Below are 18103 nucleotides of genomic sequence, written 5' to 3'. Positions count from 1 at the left end.
GTTTTTATCAGCCCCGTGACAAGAATACCAGAGTACCCTGAGAATCTTTATCGCATCCAACTTCATAGCACCTTCCTGGGATGGAGGAGTGTTCCTGGGCCCATCAGCAAATCCCTGGGAAGATCACTGAGATGATTTTAGGCTATGGTAAACTGGAAGCTGAACTCTGGCATCCTAAGTCTTAGGCTGTTGTATAAATCACTGGCTTTTCCCTCATCCAAAACTTTCTCAAACTCTCATTTATTATTTTCATGAAAGATTTTAGCATTTCTGAGACTAGGAACTAAAGCAAGAAATACACTTAATTGAATCTGACTAGAATAATTTTATTTTCTGTCTCAGTTCTTGATTTGCAAGTATAACAAGGAAATATTTACATCAAATACAGATTGGAAAAAACAGAACTTAACCATAGTCAATCAACATGTCCCAAAAAAATCAACATCTTAAACGTCCCACTTAACCAAAACAAGTGACAAACACCTCTTTTTTCTTTCAGAAAGAAAGCAAATCCCACCTTCCTTGCTCAGGCCAAATTCCTGCTGAAATCTGTAGAAGTGGGGGTAGCAGCAGAAGAGGGATAGCATGAGGGAAAGCCTTAGCCCCCAGGACTGTAAAAAACTAAAAAATAAGGTCCTTTAATCCATATTGACCTTCTCAGTGCAGCCTTGTATTACAGTAGATGAAACAGGAAAAATCCTAGGAGAGACATGGCACCACAAACAGAGGATGTGTGGAGAGCATTTGTTTCTAAGTCACTGGGTAGCAAAGTCAGGCCCTGGCTGCATTTCAGAAAGAAGTAACATACACTGGAGCAAAGGTCCAACTTGTATCCTTATTCCTCATCATTTTATCACTGATGCCTGTCAGCATCAGGATTGACCTGATTCCTTTGCCTGAGCCCTGCCACTGGGAACAGAGAGGGTGTTTGGCCTTGGGAATCGATTTGAAAAGCTCCAGTTTTGGAAGGAGCTGTGTTTTAGGATGCAGTTCCCAGAAACAGTGCTGCTTGTTGTCTGGGTGTCTGTGCTCCATCTTGTCTTTTCCAGTTTGCCAGGGTAGAGTGCATGAGGTGCAGTCACAGTGTAGAGAACGTAGGAGATGGGTTTGTGTGCTGACAGCTCCCGGGAGACGATCCAGAAGCCCAAAGGTGTGGATGCTGCAAGGTGTCAGTTTGTTGTGCCGGGTTTGGTGTGGGGCTTCCCCTGCACAGGCCTGGAGAGAGAAAAGGGTTTGATTTACTTTGATGGGAAAGGAAGAGAAAGGCAATTAATGTGTGATGAGCTGCTGATCTTGTTTAGCCTTAGTCTGCAGCCAGGGACCTGCAAGAGCAGGCTGCAAAGTGCTCCGAAATCTTCTCTGTGCTAATGAAGGATCTGCCGACATTTCAGGTAGTGACAGCCAGCAGAAAGACTGTCTTAAGACACAATGATGATCAATTCTTACACTAATTAAGAAAAAGGGGCTTTTTAAATTTGTCTCTGACTTCTGTTGTAACCCAACCACTTCATCTGTACAAAACTGAAGAGCTCTGCAAGTGTTTTTTCTCTGTAGGAACCGAACATCCTGGCAACAGGGATTGAGATAAGTGAAGAATGCAAACATTGTCCTAAGCAAGGCTGCTTGAAGAGCTCTTTGTTATCATTTCTCCCTTGGAAAGGCAGACAAGGATCAGAAGAGCACTGGCTATAATAAATATCCACCATAACAACGACAGGCTATTCACTTTTTCAGACAGGTAAAATAAAATGCCTTCTGCCTTAAAAAAAATGACCTTTCTTACTATAAGCCCCATGAATGTATAACAAAGGACCTGAATTTATCTGATTGCTCTGCTTTGCAAAGAATGAGGCTCCAGAGCTGTGAACATGCTGTCTCAAACTTTCTTGGCTACCCAGCTTTTCCAAGCACTAGCCCAGCACTGGCTGCCTGGAGCAGTAGCAATGATTTCTTGGTGGCTCTCTGGCCACAAGCCCCAGGGTACCCAAGGCTTGCAAAGCTGCAGAAGTGGTTTCCTGCAGAGCAGGGAAGGTGAAGAAACTGGCTGCAGGGAGGTCAGTTTGCAGAAGGATAATGAATGTGGGCAAAAGCATTTCTTTTTCCAAACTGGCAAATTGCAATTCTCCTTGCGATGGAGTTTTCCTTGTGACTCAGGATGGTGGGCGGGTTGGGGTGGCAGGAGGGAAAGCATAAAAAAAGTGTTCCCGAGTGCATAGAAACTGGGTTACTTTTAAATCTGTTCCTGTCTGCAGTGCTGTTTCTCAGGAATGTCATCCAAGTTTGCAGCAGCCTCCCTGCTGCTGTTCCTTAGTACCTGTAGGGAAAATAGAGGCCTGAAGCCGTGGTGATTTTTTTGGTCCAAAATGGTTCAGAGGGGGATTTGGGATGCAATAACTTGCATCTAATCCATGGGCACACCTGAATGTCCAGTGATGAAATCAAATGAATGGTTTGGGGAGGGTAAGGAATGAAATACAGTCACCCTCAGGCTCAAGTTTGGAGTGGTGCATTGGGAGCACAGGAATGTGGTTAGTTATGAGCATTATGTGATGTGCAAAGTTTTTGGGCTACCACAAGCCCCTCCTGTCTTTCAGGTTTGTGTCTACTGCAGTGTCAGGGCTCCGTGATTTGAATTACATAAAAATAAAAAAAAGCAAACAAAAACCCCAGACAAAACCACGGGAGAAGAGAACTTCTGTCTTTGTTTTGCTTTTTAGTCATTACACAGACCTCTCCCATCAGGTGAGGAATTTTTAGGTTGCTTTTGGGCCCCTGCCTGCTCTATTACCTGAAACTGAGATGTTGCAAAGTTTAAGAGAAAAACACCAATGCCTGTCACTTACTAACCTTTTACACCTGCATCTTCGTCTTCTGGTTCCTAAAATAAGAAAGAAAATAAGTAAGAAAATGTTTTAGTTCAAAGCTACCAAGTCACAGCTCAGTAAAGAAACACTGCAGTGAGGTAGGGCTGATGTTCCCCAGCAACTGATATCTTTGAGACTAACAGAGGATAAACCAGGCTTATTTTGTAGGAAATCCATGCCAGTGAGGGGTGCTGCAGCTCATGTTCCCACAGTAATGCACTTAAATATTTTGAATATTTTGATGAATTAAAATGTGAGGTGAGTAGCAGTAGCAGGATCAGCCTGGGAACCCTGAAGGTGAATTATTTCTGTTGGCTGTCCCCAGGGACTTTGGCAGGTTGCTGAAAATCCCTCAGCAGCATCTACAGGGGGTGGTGGTGAGTCTTACGTCGACAGAGCGTGATGGTGATGGCCAGGGCGATGAGGAGCAGGAGGCAGGCACCTGCCAAGGGAACCCAGATGAGAAGATCACAGAAGAAATTCAGCTCATTCTCCGTGCTGGTCTCTGCAGGAATGGAGAAGAGGAAAGGTTCATGAGGTGCTCACAGCTGGTGTTAAGGCCAGTTCTACTGGAGTCAAGGGAGATGCCAAGGGCCCTGCCTGGTGTTCCACGAGGCTAGTGGTGAGGCAGAGGGCTTCCCCTGGGCCTGCAGGGATGTTCTTCATCAGTGCTGTTGCTTCCAGCATCTTCCTGGGCACTTGAGGGAGGACACATAGCCACACATTTTCTTGTGTCTCCTGATGAGAGTAAAACCAGCCCTAGCCCCCAAGGCTCTTCCCTTCCTCCCCCTCAGCCCAGCATGCCCAGGCATCCTCATACTCTCAACCTTATCCTAAGCCTTTCCTAGCTGGGATGAAACGTTAGAGTTTAATCCTTCCAACTCTGATAAAGCTCCATGAATTTTCAGTCTCTTCCTGTCCCAAAATGCCTGCACCATCCCCCTCAGTATCAGTGGACCAGAGCCCAGCTTTTCCCCTCTCCCTCCCTCCCTCCATCCAGATTACCTGGATCTGATGTCTCCACGAAGGGGTCCTTTTCGGTGCTGTCATGCTGGGTGGTGGGTCTTGTTGTGGTGGGTGCCACTGTGGTGGTGACTATGAGTGAAAACAGATGAATTCAGCATGTAGGCAAATACAATAAAAAAAGCTCTCTCCTGCCCTTCTGCTCTCCTACCCCTGCCAGGGTATGGATGCTCCTGCATTCAACTCCATGGGGACTTCACAGATCCGATTTTAGATTGGGACTCCTCCAAGGAGGGTTTCCCAGGAGCCAGTAAGGAGCTCTAGCCTCCTTATTTATTGCTGTCTGCCACTATCCTCATACAACCTAAGCACCCTGAGTTTTGGGACCTATGTGAGGTGAGGAAGGAGGGGTAGTGCTGGACTTTGCTTTGATGTTATGTCTTCAGAGCCATGTGTAGGATGGAGGAGTGGGGATGGGGAAATGATGCTGGGTCTGCCCAATCATCTTTGCCTTTGGGCAGGAGCAATACCATGAGGAGAGATGGCAAGCAGGGAACCTTCAGCAGGAGCAGTGGGTTGGTCACAAGATGTTTTGGGTTTTGTGGGAGAGAAGACTGCTTAAAAAAGGCACAGGCAGGAGGGCTTTTTGGCAGAGCTAAGCAAGGTTGGGTGGAGATGTTGCTCACCTGGGAAGAAGGCAGGTAGGCCAGGGCTGAAGTACAGCATTTGGTTGACATTCATGAGGCAGAAATAGTTCCCCTCATCCTGCTGTGTGAAAGACTTCACTACCAACCGATAGACAGTGTTGTGTTTGCTGGCCTCAAAGCGTGTGGATGTTCTCTGATTCCCCTTGAAGGTGACTCGGTACAGGGAAGAGATGAAGACAATGAAGTGAAGGGTCCCACTCTTGTCCTGGTGGACCCAGAACATGCCACTGTCCTTCTTGTCAGTCTGACACTCCAGTTCCAGCCGCTGTCCCACCCGGAGCTGGGTGATGCTGTTGCGAAACCTGATCTTCATCTCATACATCTGGCCATGGATCCCTGGGTAGCCTGGAGGAGATAAATCCTTGCTGGAACCTCTTGGGAAGAGCCAATGGCCCCTCTGGGAAAAATCTCCTGCTCTGTCCATGGGATGGAAGTACAAATGCAAAGGGAGAACCACGGTATCTGGATGACTGGAAGGTTTTGTTGGAATCCTTGCTGGGATCGTGCACGAGGGTGCTCATCAATCAGCCATGTGGGCTTTACAGATGGGTGCTGCCCTTTCAGCTGCCTTCTCAGGGACGTTACTCCTCTCCAGATTATCTGAAATGAATCTCTAAAAGGACCGACTGCTAAGCCCCCTTTTTCCCCCCTTCTCCTTCCCCTCCAGAACCACTTGTATGACCATGCTCCCTTCCTGGTGCTTGTGGTGCTGCAGCCACCCCTCTGGCTGCCCTGCGCCGGCTGAGGTGATGCCGCCTTTCCCACCGCAATTACTGACCACTTCTCAAAGTCAGCTTTTTTGGTTTACTCCCCCCCCCCCCCCTTTTAACTGTTTAGCCCAGTTTCTTGGATTTGGGGGAAGAAGAGCCCATGCCCTTCCTGATAAAGGAGCTGCACCACCCCGTGTCCATACTCACAGAGTCCCAGAGCGAGCAGGAGGAGAAGGACAGGAGACCTGTCCATCTTCTGCTGGGGGTGTCTGCCCTTGGAGACGGTGCAGTGCTGCTGAGATGATCGTTCTCTCTTGACTTTGGAGGCTGCATCTCACTTTGGGGAGGATGTGATGTCATCAAGACCCTCTTGGGCAAAGAGACGGTGCTCGGCATCTGCGGCAAAATGCAGCATAAAAAAAGATTTCTGAAGAAATTAAATTCTAGGTTGAAATTTGGGCTCTTTTATCCTTCTTTGTTCTTACTCAAGGCTTTTGCCTCCATGAATTCCCTAGAGATCCAGAGTGCTGCTGCTCATGCCTGAGGTAGGATCAGGCACCCCAGCCTGCTGTCCCCCAGCCCTCTGGAGGTCCACAGCAGCTCCAGCTCCACAGAAGTCACGGACAAGTCTCATCCTTTGGCTGAAGGCCTCAGGTTGTGTTTCTTGACAGGGATTCTGCATCCTTCCCTTAAGCACACTCAGAGGGTCTCATGTGGATGGCAGAGCCCAGAGTATTCTCATACCCAGCAAGTGAGACACAGGTGTTTCATGGCATATATATGCATATCATTTATCTCCAAGCACATGTGTTGCTGGCACACAGATGGTTTCTTCAGGTGTTTAATTGTTCTCTTTGCAATTCTTTGGTCAATTCATCTCTGCAATTGCTCAGCAAAAGCCACTTTGAGCAAGGCAGGTGGTCTGTCAGCTGAACATACCAAGAGCGCCCTGGGGTATGCTTTGCTTTTTCTTTGTTTTAACAACTTGTGGTTCTCTTCTCTAACCACAGGGTCTTCCGCCCTGCCAAGAAAACCTTTGTATGCATCAACAGAGAGGGCCCTTCCTGCTGCCTCTGGGTGACCACTGGCACATGGGGATGGGTGATGCTTCCTGGAGCTCTGCACATACAGTAAGAATAGTTTCACCAGATAGCAAGCGGCTGGGCTGGTGTTGGATTTATTTCTTTCTTCCAGGCTATCCTGTTGCTTGGGGTTTTTTTTGTGTGAGGTTTGGTTTTTCTATTATCCCTTTGCAAAGAAAGCCTTTTAATCCTGTGTCTGTCAGACAACAGGTGCTGCTGACTTTGATGATGTTGCTGTTGGGACTGCTACTCAGAGCTGAGCTATGGACAATGGTTTAGGAATTGGGTTTATTTCACTGGGCTTCAAAGCCTGCTGAGTGAAGAAAGCTGCTGTTAGCCTGCTGAGATGTGTGAAATTCATACTTTCATGAGGCTGTGGTAGTTGTGGTGTCTACTTGAAATAGTAGATTTTGACAAAATAAAGGGTGAACGGGTTTCATACATTAAATAACATTACAAGGATCTGGATCTCAAAATCTTGTCAAGCAGATGTGAACATCAGACTTGAGCCAAATGACAACTTTTAGTGCTCCAGCCACCTCCGGATAAGACATCAAGTGATGCTACTTGCACAGGCTCATTCTGGTTCAGTGGGCAGTTTATTTACCTGATTCTAACTACAGTTCATCCTCTCTTTATAATGGGATAAGCTGCTCTTGGGAAGTGCTCACCCTCACAGGCTGATGGAGGAATGTTGACAAGGAACTGAACTAGGGGCCTGCCTTGTAGTTGACTAGAGTTGAGTCTCATGCTTTCTTGGGTGCTGAAGTGAGCTGGTTCCTGATATCCTGAGTCCTCCCCTCTCCATCACTATTACAACTCAGTGGCAGAAAATCGTGTTTCAAAAGCATTTTCAAAAGCACAACCTTCTGGAGACCAAAATAGGAAAATTCCTCATTCCCTGTTTTTTAGTTTGGTTCAAATGGAAGTGAATGTGTTGGTGAATGAGTATGGGTCAAAAATTTGTCAAGACTAGGTTCTCACTCTGCTGTAGAGCATGGATTCTTCACTACAGTATGTAGTGCATGTCCTCGGAGGTGTGGTGATGAATGTGATGGGAGAATTTGTACAGTGAAAGGATCCTCCAGGAAGGGCTACTTCCTTTCTCAGTAGGGATATCTCACTTCTTTCTTGTCTCTGATAAATGATGAATTTTACTATGAATCAGTCCATGGTACCAAAGCGGCACCCAGGGATTCCCCTCCTGTGCATTAGAGGAGACCTTGGTCCTTGCTGCTCACAGATTGAGCTGGTTTCTATGCAAGGCCACCATTTCCTTTGTCACATTCATGCTTTGCATCACAGCTCAGAGGCTTTCTTTTTCTCTTCATACACTTATTAGCTGAAGCACTTTGTGGCTCACCAATACACAGAAGATATCACCAGTCCCTCCCTGCCTCTTCTGACGCTTTCCCATTGTGCTGGGCAAGGGTGATGTTGGGGACTCGCAGTAGATGGCTTCTGGGAAGCTGCTCCTTTCTGCCACCTGCAATACTCTGGTAATGAATATACCCTTTAAAGGCAAGGCAAAAGCTCGCTGTCAGTGGAGAGATATAGCTGCAAGAGGGCTGTCACACATCTACAATGCTGTTTCTATTTCACACAGGAACAAATAAGAAAAATTAAAGCAGTTGCAGTGGCAATTATTTGATTAAGGAAGGCTCCAGGACACAAGCAGGGCCTCAAGGAAAAAGCTCTACTTTAAAATCAACACTTGTAGAAATAATTTAGGTCAGTTCACATAAGCTTAACACTGATGACCAATTCCAAAACTTGGAGGAGAAGGTGATTAATCAGATTAATTAAGAAATCTCCTTGTCTTCAGCAAGCCCTGACTTGGCTGTTTGTTCTCTAGACAGTATTTTACAATAGATTGTCATTGTTTAACTGAGGACCTAACCCAAATCAATGAACACCAGCATTAATAACATGTTTTATTAAAAATTTCTGTTGTAGTGCCTCAGTTATCATATGACTAAGGAAGAAGAAAAAACACTCGGACAACCAGTTACTTCTGCAGAGCATCATATAAGAGAAGTCAGGAGAACGGACAGGTTGATTAGACAGTAAAGGATAATTTCTTTTTTCTCCCAAACTTACCAATAAGTTTCATTTTACTCATAGCTAAGGTTGCAGGGCTCTGAGCACTCCAACCTAAGGTGCTTGTGAATGAGGTTTATCTTTATACACTAAGGTCAGCCTCGGTCTTTATTTAATTAATGTAAAATAATTAGCAGAAGAAGACAGGAACAAGGCGAAAAGAGAGAAAAATCATGCAGGGACAAGACAGAGCAAGAGGGATCCACCTGTTTTTGAATGAGGCTTAGCAGGAGATGAATTTAGGATTCCTTGCTTGCACCCATTTGACAGAGAAGGCATGGGAAATGAGAGGGAGCTGGAGGAGATGCTGAGTTTTGGGTATGTTTTACTTCTTAGTCATTTGGTGGAACAATCTCAGGGACTTTTTCAAGGGGTAAGAAACTCTTCAGTTTCTTGGTGTCAGTAATAACAGACATTGTGTGGTGTCTCTCAGGATATGGGAGTCATGCTGCAATGGCTGGTGAACACAGAAGGGTCCCAAAATGACTGTGCTCTGTCAGGTCCACTGTTCTGCTGCCCACGGTGTCTCCTCACAGTGCTCCATGAGGATGTCCAATTGCCAAGCAATGATGCTGCATGTGCTGTTTGATCCCTGTGAGTGATCAGTGATGGTAACTCAGGAGGTGACACTGGACTGTGTTTGCCGCAGCACTGCTGACTCTTCCTGTTGTAAATCTTTGAAGGATTGCATTGAAACTTTCCATTCCTATTTCACAAGGAGGAATGGAAAATTTTAATGAAGATTTCAAAATTTAGTCGCAAATCACGAGCTTTTTTTTTTTTTTTCCTTCAAACAGAGGAAAAAATAAAATGTTGAGACTCCAGCACACAGTCCTTCCGGTGTGAAGTGAAGCTGTGGTTTATGAGCAACTTGCTGCCCCCCTTTTTCTTTGCAGAGCTTTGCAGCACCAAAGGGGCTTGCAGAATGTCAAGTGAAACTGTCACACAACAGGTACTCGCACTCTGTGTTTCCACTGTAGCCATGTGTTTCCAGTTCAGTGGTCAATACTGCCCACTCTTCTGGGTACTCTCGCGTGTACACGTCACACAGCTTAAAATCCAGAATGCAAACCACAAACATTCCCGTGCTCCCACCTCTTTGTGGTGTAGCCCTTTAACTGATCACTGGGTTGAAAATCTCCATAATGTTGGTACCTCAACTGGAAGTGTGATAGAAAAAGACCTGGATGTGTAATGAGTTTTCCTTGCAGAGGCTTCCTGCACCTTCTCTTTTGATGCTGCAGAACTCCTTTGTGCAGGCATTTGGTAAATCAGCAGTCTGTGATGGCACCTTTTGGGGACTGGGTGACAATTTACTCTGCCAGTGCCCCAGCTGGAATTAACAGTGGACAGGCTGGTTTTCTGCTGCTCCAGTCTCCAAAATACCACAGAGATTCAGTCCAGAACTGCAAAAGACCTAAAGTTTTTCTAACTGTATATAGACTTCCCTTAAGAAAGCGAAAATCATCTGTTTGAGTCCACTGTATAATATTTTTGTCTGAACAGTTCCAGCATTCTTTACTCAGTGAACTGGGCTCATCTTCTCCTTTCCAATTTCCAGAATTGAATTTCTCTTGGGTTCAAGGCACTGTTTGATTGTTGTCCTCTGATTTCAGCCCCCTTCCAGGGTCTCATAGCCTTGGTATTATCCCCCCAGCCCTGGGAGCTGATTTCTCCTGTCACCACCAATCCAGAGTCTTGTAATGTCCTTCCTTGCTGCACACTAACCTTCTTCCCTGAAGACCTTAGGCTGGAAATCCTGGTGGAGATAACTCAGGGAGTTTCTGGGTCCATCTGTGTGGTGCAGGAGGACTTTCCCAGAAAAGAGTTTTGCCGTGCATCTTTACTGTTAAAACCTTTGAGAAGGAAATTCAATTTCCATAGCAAAATGGAGGAAGGGTTCCCATTTCCTTTCTCCATGTCTCCTGCTGGCAGTGCTGGCACTATGGAAGCCCAAGACTTGCCTGAGATTACTTGCTTCGTCCATTTTGTGGTCCTGCTAAGAGCATTTGCTGGCTCATACAACTTATTTCTACTCAATTTTGCATTTATTTGAAAAGAAGCCCCAACCCTTGCTGTTGAATTAGACCTGTAAGATGCAACTCTGAGCCATAACACCTTATTCAAAAGGGACAGAGGGGAAGAGGGATGGCTGCATCAAAGGGCAGCAACTGGATCTTTCAGAGACTGGGCAATACAGGGGCAGGTGAAATTTGGAGTAGGTGATTGTGAAGTAATCCACTCAAGGAAAACCAGTCCTGACTTTCCTATAAAATCAGCAGTCAAATTCAGGGGTGGAAATTTGGGTTAAGACAGGTACTACCGTGGGAACATCAACCCATTGCCCATCAGGAAAAGCAAATGGGATGTTACCAGGTAGGAATGAAATGAGGTATAAAACAGAGAACACAGACAGCTTTGTCATTGTATGGTCCAGTGGTCCAGTCCATGGCCAATGCATGGTCCAATGCAATGCATAAATCCTTGAATGCTGTGTCTTGGTATCACACTTCATGTCACAGAGAGGACTCAAAAAAGAAGTAGTAGAACAAGAAAAGGTTCAGAGCAGGGCAAAATGTAGGATCAAAGGTCTGGGATGAGTTTTGTGTGGCAGACTAGGACTCTCTGGTCTGAAAAAATTATTTAAGTGGCTAAACACTAAAGGTCTCCAGAACTGTGAGTGGCTAGGAGAGAGTGGAGAGGGATTGATTATTCCCTGCCTTTTCCAATACAGACAGTAAGGGGCAGCAGATGATGTTGGTGAGACTGAAAGCAAAAGAAGTCATTCTTCACCCAATGATGTCCCCAACAAAGGACACTGTGGATGGAGAGCCTGGGCACATGCTTGGAAGAGAAATTCATTGTGGGTTACTCAATAGACAGCAACAGGCTCAGGAAATCTATTTAGTTAAAAATAGACTGAATATTAAAGGAGAGCATCATATATGATTGTCTTGTCATTATTCCTTAGCCATTTGTTCATAGCCAATGTTGGAGACAGAAAAGTTGTCTGGATGAACCTTTGCTCAGAACCAAACCAGTCATTTTTATATTCTTAACTGTGAGATCTCATTTCAATGTGTCACGTTAAGGAAGCCATTTGTTATGAATCTCCACATCCATTTCCTCTGAAACACTATTAATTTTCCAATTATCTCATTCTTTAATGCAGAACACTTACATCTCCCTTAGCTGTTGACCCTGCACAAGGACATTTATCTTGGCAATGGATCCTGCGGTTCTCCACAGCTGTCCCAACATTTCTGTCCTCTGCACTATAGTGAGAGAAAAAGGGCAGGGTCCAACTCTTCCATGTGGTTACCACTGCATAGAGAAAGAAACTGTGTTCTAGGTGTGTTTACATGCAGGATACAGGAGGTACACACACATGAACTGCCTGTGGCTTTCCAACCTGCGTGTCCAGTTCGTGTGAGCTGGAAGATGATGGGTTGGAGGTGGCCCCTGTAGGGCCTGTGTCCACGTCCCTCTGTCCTTGTGGTGGGACAGGGCTCTTTCCACAGCCCTTTGGGACTCTCCTTTGGCTGCTCACTTTACAGCCAACAGGGGCACAGGGAAGGGAAAAGGGGCTGTATCACCAGCTCTGCATGGTGTGTCCACCCATAAATGGCACCACTGAGGATGCTTATGGCCATCTTTAGTACATCACTCCCCTTCATCCCCCCACAGGGAGCACTGGAGCAATTCCATGCTTACCTGGGACCTCAAGCAAGACACCTTTGGTGTTGGGAGCAGACAGAGAAGGACGGTGAGTTCTTCCTTTCTCTATTTTACACTCCAGAGCATCCTGAATTTCTCAGCCTTGGAAGAGGAATAAGGGCGGGGAAAGATGTTTGACCCTGGGCAATTACCTCAATTTGTGTTCCAGTTTTGGTAAAGTAAGGAGAGACCCAGGTTTGGGGACCAGAGGAGGGAATATATAATCCCTGTCCCCAGAAATATTTAGTCTCAATTGTTTTTGAAGAGACTGATAGGAAATATCTCAACTTGAATTTTGCATTCGGTATTGATGTTAAGGCATAATGTTTTGAAGCCCCATAGCCCTGCACCTCTCCCTGAGACATCAGTTAGCAAGTTTACCTCGTGCTTGTGCTGGACAAGGATTGCACCTTGAGCTTTGCTGAGGAACAGCAGCAGTTCTGCTGCCCCCTGACCCCAGCAGCTCAGCATCTCCTCCCTGGTGTACCTGCAGAGAGCTCAGATGTTGACAGGACAAGGGGAAACGGCCTCAGGTTGAGCCAAGGGAGGTTCAGGTTGGATAGTAGGAAAAATTTCTTCACTGAAGGAGGGATTAAGAATTGGAATGGGCTGCCCAGGGCAGTGGTGAAGTCATTGTCACTGATACTGTTCAAAAAACAAGTAGACGTGGAACTTTGTGATGCGGCATTGAGGTATTTGGTTGAAGGTTGGACTGGAGGTTTTTTCCAACCTAAACGATTCTATTATTCTCTGATTGTATGATTTATGATGCTATGATTCTCTGGCACGGTGGGACTCCGCTGTGGTTTCTGCCATGGGCCATGCTGCCCTGGGGAAGAGCAGCGTGGATCCGGAATGCCGTGCCTGCCCCCGGAGGCAGCTGCCCACCACCGCGGTTTTGTGCTGCACTTCATGCTGCCTGCACAGCCTGCAGCCCCGGCTGTCGGCGCTGGGAGGGAGCGACAGGATATGTGGTGGGTGAAATCACACGCGCAGCTCTGGGGACAGAGATGTCTCTTGAGCCACAGCTCTCCTCACTGCTCAGCCCTGCGGGGAGGGAGGGTGGGTGCACACTGTGTGTCGGTGCCCGACCTCCTGGCTGGATGTTTTAACCACCAGCAGAGAAGAGGAGCAGAAAAACCGACGTGGCTTGCACCTGGGGCAGGGTAAGGCTCTCTGCACCGTGCTCACAGCCTGAAGGAAGGGGTGGGACGGGACATGGGGCTCACTGCAGCAGGAAGGGTGCCCGTGGTTGGCACCAGCTTGTGGGCTCATCACAGAATCACAGAATTGTTTAGGATGGAAAGGACCTTTAAGAACATCAAGTCCCAACCTTAACCCAGCAGTGCCAAGGCCACTACTAAACCATATCCACAAGTGGCACATTTACACATCTTTTAAATTCCTCAACCACTGCCCTGGGCAGCTTGTTCCAGTGCCTGACAACACTTTTGCTGAAGAAATGTTTCCTAATATCCAAACTCAACTTCTCCTGGGACAACTTCAGGCTGTTTCCTGTTGTCCTCACTTTTCTTTGGAAGCGTCCATCGCTCCCCGTGCTCTATGCGGGGAAATCCAGAATTCTTTAGTGTTTCCTGGCAAAGCTCAAGCCCTTGAAAAAGTCAGTGCTGCAAAACTTCTCCTGCAGGCACTCAAGATTTCTGCAGGACCATTTTTTTTCCTGCCTGATGCAGAGGCTCAGTCCAGGGCAAGACAAAATTTAGCTGTTTTTCATTGCCTGAGCCAAAAAAAGCCAAGGAGACAAACTCATAAGTGCCTGTGTCAGCTGGGCTGCCTGAGGGCTCCCAGCCCTCCAAGGAGCTTCTGGGAGAGACGGAGAGAGCTTTGCCATCTGAACAGGTTTCCTTTTTATGCTGACTGCAAGCTGGGTGATTAATCTTCGGGATTTGGAGGTTTTATGCTAAATGAACTAAATAAGTTTGTTGTGTGAGATCCCTGTTGCAACAGCACGTAGATACGTTGTACCTGGCAGAGAAAAACTTCTGAGCTGATGTCATCGCTGGGACTTTTTTTGTTTGGAGTGTTTCGTATCTGGTTTTAATTTATTAGCTAGCTCAGAAAGTGCCAATAGTAATAATGATATTCTCTCTTTTGAAAGTGTGATGCAGCCTCCCCCCCCCTTCATGCACACATATATCTTAAAGGCTAAATGAGAAGTTGAACTTCAGCAGAAAGAAAATGAACATCTACAGGAGGAATATTAAGACTCCTGTCATCTTGCAAACATTTAAAGCAGGGATGAGTTTTGTTTCATACCACTGGTGTATGAACTCAAATTTACCTTTAGCAAAGCAGTAGAGAAGCAAAATACACACTTTATGTAAATTTATTTTTAACTTGGTCTGATATGTGTTCCAGTTAAACAAACGCTGGAATAACAAATATTTGTTTATAATCCCACAGAAGCTGCAGATCTCACCCTGAGTGCACACACTATAGATGTATTGATATACACAAGTATTTATTATTTATTTCAGCAAATAATATATAATTTAATAACCAGAAATAATATTAAATATTAATATTAGAATAATATTAAAGAAAACATTTCTGGTTTCTATAAACCAGAAACTTAACACATTGTTATTTTTAGTTTATTGAATAAAATGCAATGAAGTCCAGAAAAACAGGGGCAAGAAGTACTTATGCTGCCTGACAGCAGTTTTTTTCCCCAGTGGATTTTTTGGGGTTTATTTGCAGCTTCTGGGAAACATCTGATTTTATATGGTGACAGAAAAAGACATTTAGAAATTCCCATTTAACAGATCTGATCTGGATGCTTAGAAGTCCTGCTGTGGCTCCATTTCTCCTGCCAGGAGGACATATTAAATAAGTGGCTACTCTGCACGGAGCTGTTCTGGCCAAGGATAAATCTGAAGGAATTTAAACAGCGCCCATGGATAATGTATCTCCTTTCCTTTTGCACGGATTTCAAGTTTAACCATTTGTTAGAGATGTTATTCAACCTCTTCTTTAGTGTGCCTCACTCAGCTGTGTTTATGACTCTGCAAAATTAATTTTTTTATATGTTAGGAGCTTTAAAGTCAGAGGTAACGTCACTCTCCTATCACTAGCTTGTTTTCAATTGAATGTTTTCAATTGCACCTGATTGTATTTATTTTTTTGCATCATAAAAACACAGACCATCCACATAAAAATGACCAAGCAGCTTAAAAGAATAAAAAAAAAAAATTGAGCACTTCCAATATTAGATCAACAACTGAAATATTCTGTAAAGACTGACAATTTTATAAAAATGCATTTATAGAAGTTTGACAAAAACGCAAAGACTATTTACTGCAATGCTTGAAATACTTGTATTTCTGCTCTGTACCTTGTCCTTTGAATATTTTAATGCTCTCAAGATATGTACTGTTTATTGAGCAACTGGAATATTTTTTTTTATATTATAGAATATATATATTTCCTGTATTCTCTATATATTTTCTATATATTATTTATTCTATATAGAACATATATGCAGTATGTTCTAAGAACAGATGTGATATATACACTATACAGTGTAAAAGAAATAGCAATAATAACAGACTATTGCACCATGTAATTTCTGATCTCCTTTACAATTTATGCCTAATAATTCGTGGGCATGAGCACAACACAGGTGATGTTTTATGCTTGAACCCATAGATCTGCAAAACCCTCCTTGTCCTATGCAAAAGCCTTTCTTCTTTGTCCAGACTTTGGGGTGTCTCCTCTTGTCATTTCAGATGACACAGTTTATTTACTGCTGAAGTGAGGGTTTGGCGCCATACATAAAATTCCATTATTTTCCCTTCTAGGTATGGATGTTCCTTGCTGCAGGAAAGAGAGTGACAGTGGGAGACAGGAGAAGGCTGATCCATCCTTGGAAGGAAACAAGGAATAAACTGGGGACCCTCATTTGCCAGGACATCATGGCTGAAGCAATGCTGTGACAGGCACTGCCATCACCTCTCTTCCTCTCTCTCCTTGGATCCAGGGATTATGCCATTGGCAGAGATGCACAGAAATACTTTCCCATTAGTTTTCACGATGGAAGCATCCCTTTGCCCCATATGCTACAACATAATGTGGCATCCCTGACCCTTGACTGGCATCATCAATGTACTCTCAGCATGGAAGGTGCAGATATCAGGGGACTGAGCTAATTTTCCCAGGCATAAAAGCATCTTTTTATTATTGTTTCTGTTTCTTGCTGATGTATGCTCTGGGAAAAAGTCTGTGAAATGGGAGGTGTTTTTATTCCATTGGCTCTCGCAGTTGTGAAACCTGCAGCTAAAACCTCTCCCAGGTTTACTGACTAAAACACCCTATTGATGATTATAGAAATTACTAGCATTTTTTTCATCATTTCCATTGGTAAACTGCCCAAACCTGTTTTTCCACAGGCCCGGCATCATCCTTGGATATTGCTGTCCTCTCTTGTTTTTACTGCACACATATGATGTGGCATCTAGGTGTTTCTTTTGTTTGGTTGGTTTTTTTCCAAATTACAAAGGAATAATGAAGCCTAGTTGGGGAATTCAGACATGGAGCAAATTCTTTGCTTCGGATGGGCAGAGAGCTGAGGGGTAAATCCCTATCCTTTGAGCAGGTGTTACTGGAGTAGGGATAAGTGACTGAAGTCTATCAAGACAGCATGGTGCTGTCTCGGAGGGTTCCAGCGAGGGTCAGACATTGTGGGGATGTCCTGATCAGGGGGATGGTGGAAGGAGGAGTGGACTGGCCAGGGCTACCCCTGAGGCTGCTCACCTTCCTGTGAGAGAGGAGGATTGGGGTGTACAGCCTGCCTTTTGCTGCCCAGACCCAGCCCTGGCTGCTTGGCCATGGGAGGCCATCTCCTGTGCTGGCTGAGAGGTGGGAGAGCTGAGGAAGGTACAGATATAAGGGTCAGGACACCTCAAGTGTGGGAAACAGAACTGGGATTTCAAAAGCAGCTGCAGGCAGAGGGAAAAAACCTGTTTTTGAAAGAATAAACCTTTGCCCGTGGGAAGTTTCAAAGGGGTTTTCTTACAGCTCTCTTGTAAAAAATACGTATCAGAAAAACCATGTGCTGCTGGGGTGAAGCTCTGTGCACTACTTTCAGGGTAGGAAATTATGGGTTTAGTTCATCTGAGCTCTCACAGAGGATGAACTGCGATGCACTGGAATCAGAGATGCTCAGAGCCCCCTCCCTGCAGCATCTGTGGTGGGATGGGGTCTGGGGCCAATGTCCCCTGTGTCCATCAGCTGGGTGGTCTGAGAGCTTGGGTGAGTGTCACAGCCTGGGAAAGCTGGCTCAGCATGGTCCACTCCTGGCTTTATTGCTGCATCATGTGGGGCAAGCATCCACAGCCAGGATTGAGACCAAGCTATCCAGCAAAATCATGATTAAAGTGGAAAGTGGCAGCTCCATGTGGCTGGGTGGGAGGGGATGCTGGTCTTCCACTGTGATGCTTTACACCCACAGGCTTGTCCCAAGACTGTGTCAGCCCCAGCCCTGGGCACTCTAGAGTCACACCAGCCTTTGCTTGTGGGTAGCTGCAAGAACACATATGTAACATGCAGGATAGGAGATTCCTGCTGCTTCTCCAACATTAAAATTAGCTGCTGGCCTTCCCACCCACACTGGGGACAGGAGGTGCCTAGACCACCTTCCCCTTGCCCTCACTGTGTAGCTGACACAGCCTTGTGCTGGTGCCTGTGTTTGAGCAAATGTGGGGCTGGGGGTGCATCTGAGAGCAAGTGCCCACTGCCTGTGCTCAGAAAGATGCCAAATTTCCAGCCCCACATCCGCCTTGGAGCCCTAGGCAGCAGCTGAGCCTTGCTAACATCCCTGGGGCGACCTCCCCTGATTCTGGCATCACTCAGGGCTCAGTACATGTGGGCATTGCTTGGGGCTCGGCACACAAGGGTGCTGTTCAGGACTCAGCACACATGGACATCACTCAGGGCTCAGC

The 18103-nt window shown here is 45.6% G+C and overlaps 1 protein-coding gene across 1 annotated transcript; it reads right to left on the bottom strand.

Moving 5' to 3' along the window:
- Window positions 1–340: 340 nt before the first annotated feature.
- On the bottom strand, window positions 341–5510 carry LOC116786221 (T-cell surface glycoprotein CD8 alpha chain-like). Its single transcript, XM_032686648.1, has 6 exons — window positions 5452–5510; window positions 4514–4879; window positions 3870–3959; window positions 3253–3369; window positions 2848–2878; window positions 341–1215 (listed from the first exon to the last, which is right to left on the bottom strand). Exons 1-6 carry the CDS (start codon window positions 5495–5497, stop codon window positions 1170–1172), a joined length of 696 nt encoding a protein of 231 aa, XP_032542539.1. The 5' UTR covers window positions 5498–5510; the 3' UTR covers window positions 341–1169.
- Between the last annotated feature and the right edge of the window lie 12593 nt (window positions 5511–18103).

This window comes from Chiroxiphia lanceolata, chromosome 4 (assembly GCF_009829145.1).
Source record: "Chiroxiphia lanceolata isolate bChiLan1 chromosome 4, bChiLan1.pri, whole genome shotgun sequence".
In the NCBI taxonomy this organism is placed as follows: Eukaryota; Metazoa; Chordata; class Aves; order Passeriformes; family Pipridae; genus Chiroxiphia; species Chiroxiphia lanceolata.
This window is presented reverse-complemented; position numbering and strand designations above follow the sequence as displayed.

What these genes read in the sequence shown, in the direction of transcription:
- LOC116786221 (XM_032686648.1), bottom strand. Translation starts at nt 5,497, where the DNA reads ATGGACAGGTCTCCTGTCCTTCTCCTCCTGCTCGCTCTGGGACTCT. An exon ending in CCTGCTCGCTCTGGGACTCT is followed by an intron (nt 4,880 to 5,451) that starts GTGAGTATGGAC and finishes TATCTCCTCCAG; the next exon opens with GCTACCCAGGGATCCATGGC. An exon ending in CCTACCTGCCTTCTTCCCAG is followed by an intron (nt 3,960 to 4,513) that starts GTGAGCAACATC and finishes TTTCACTCATAG; the next exon opens with TCACCACCACAGTGGCACCC.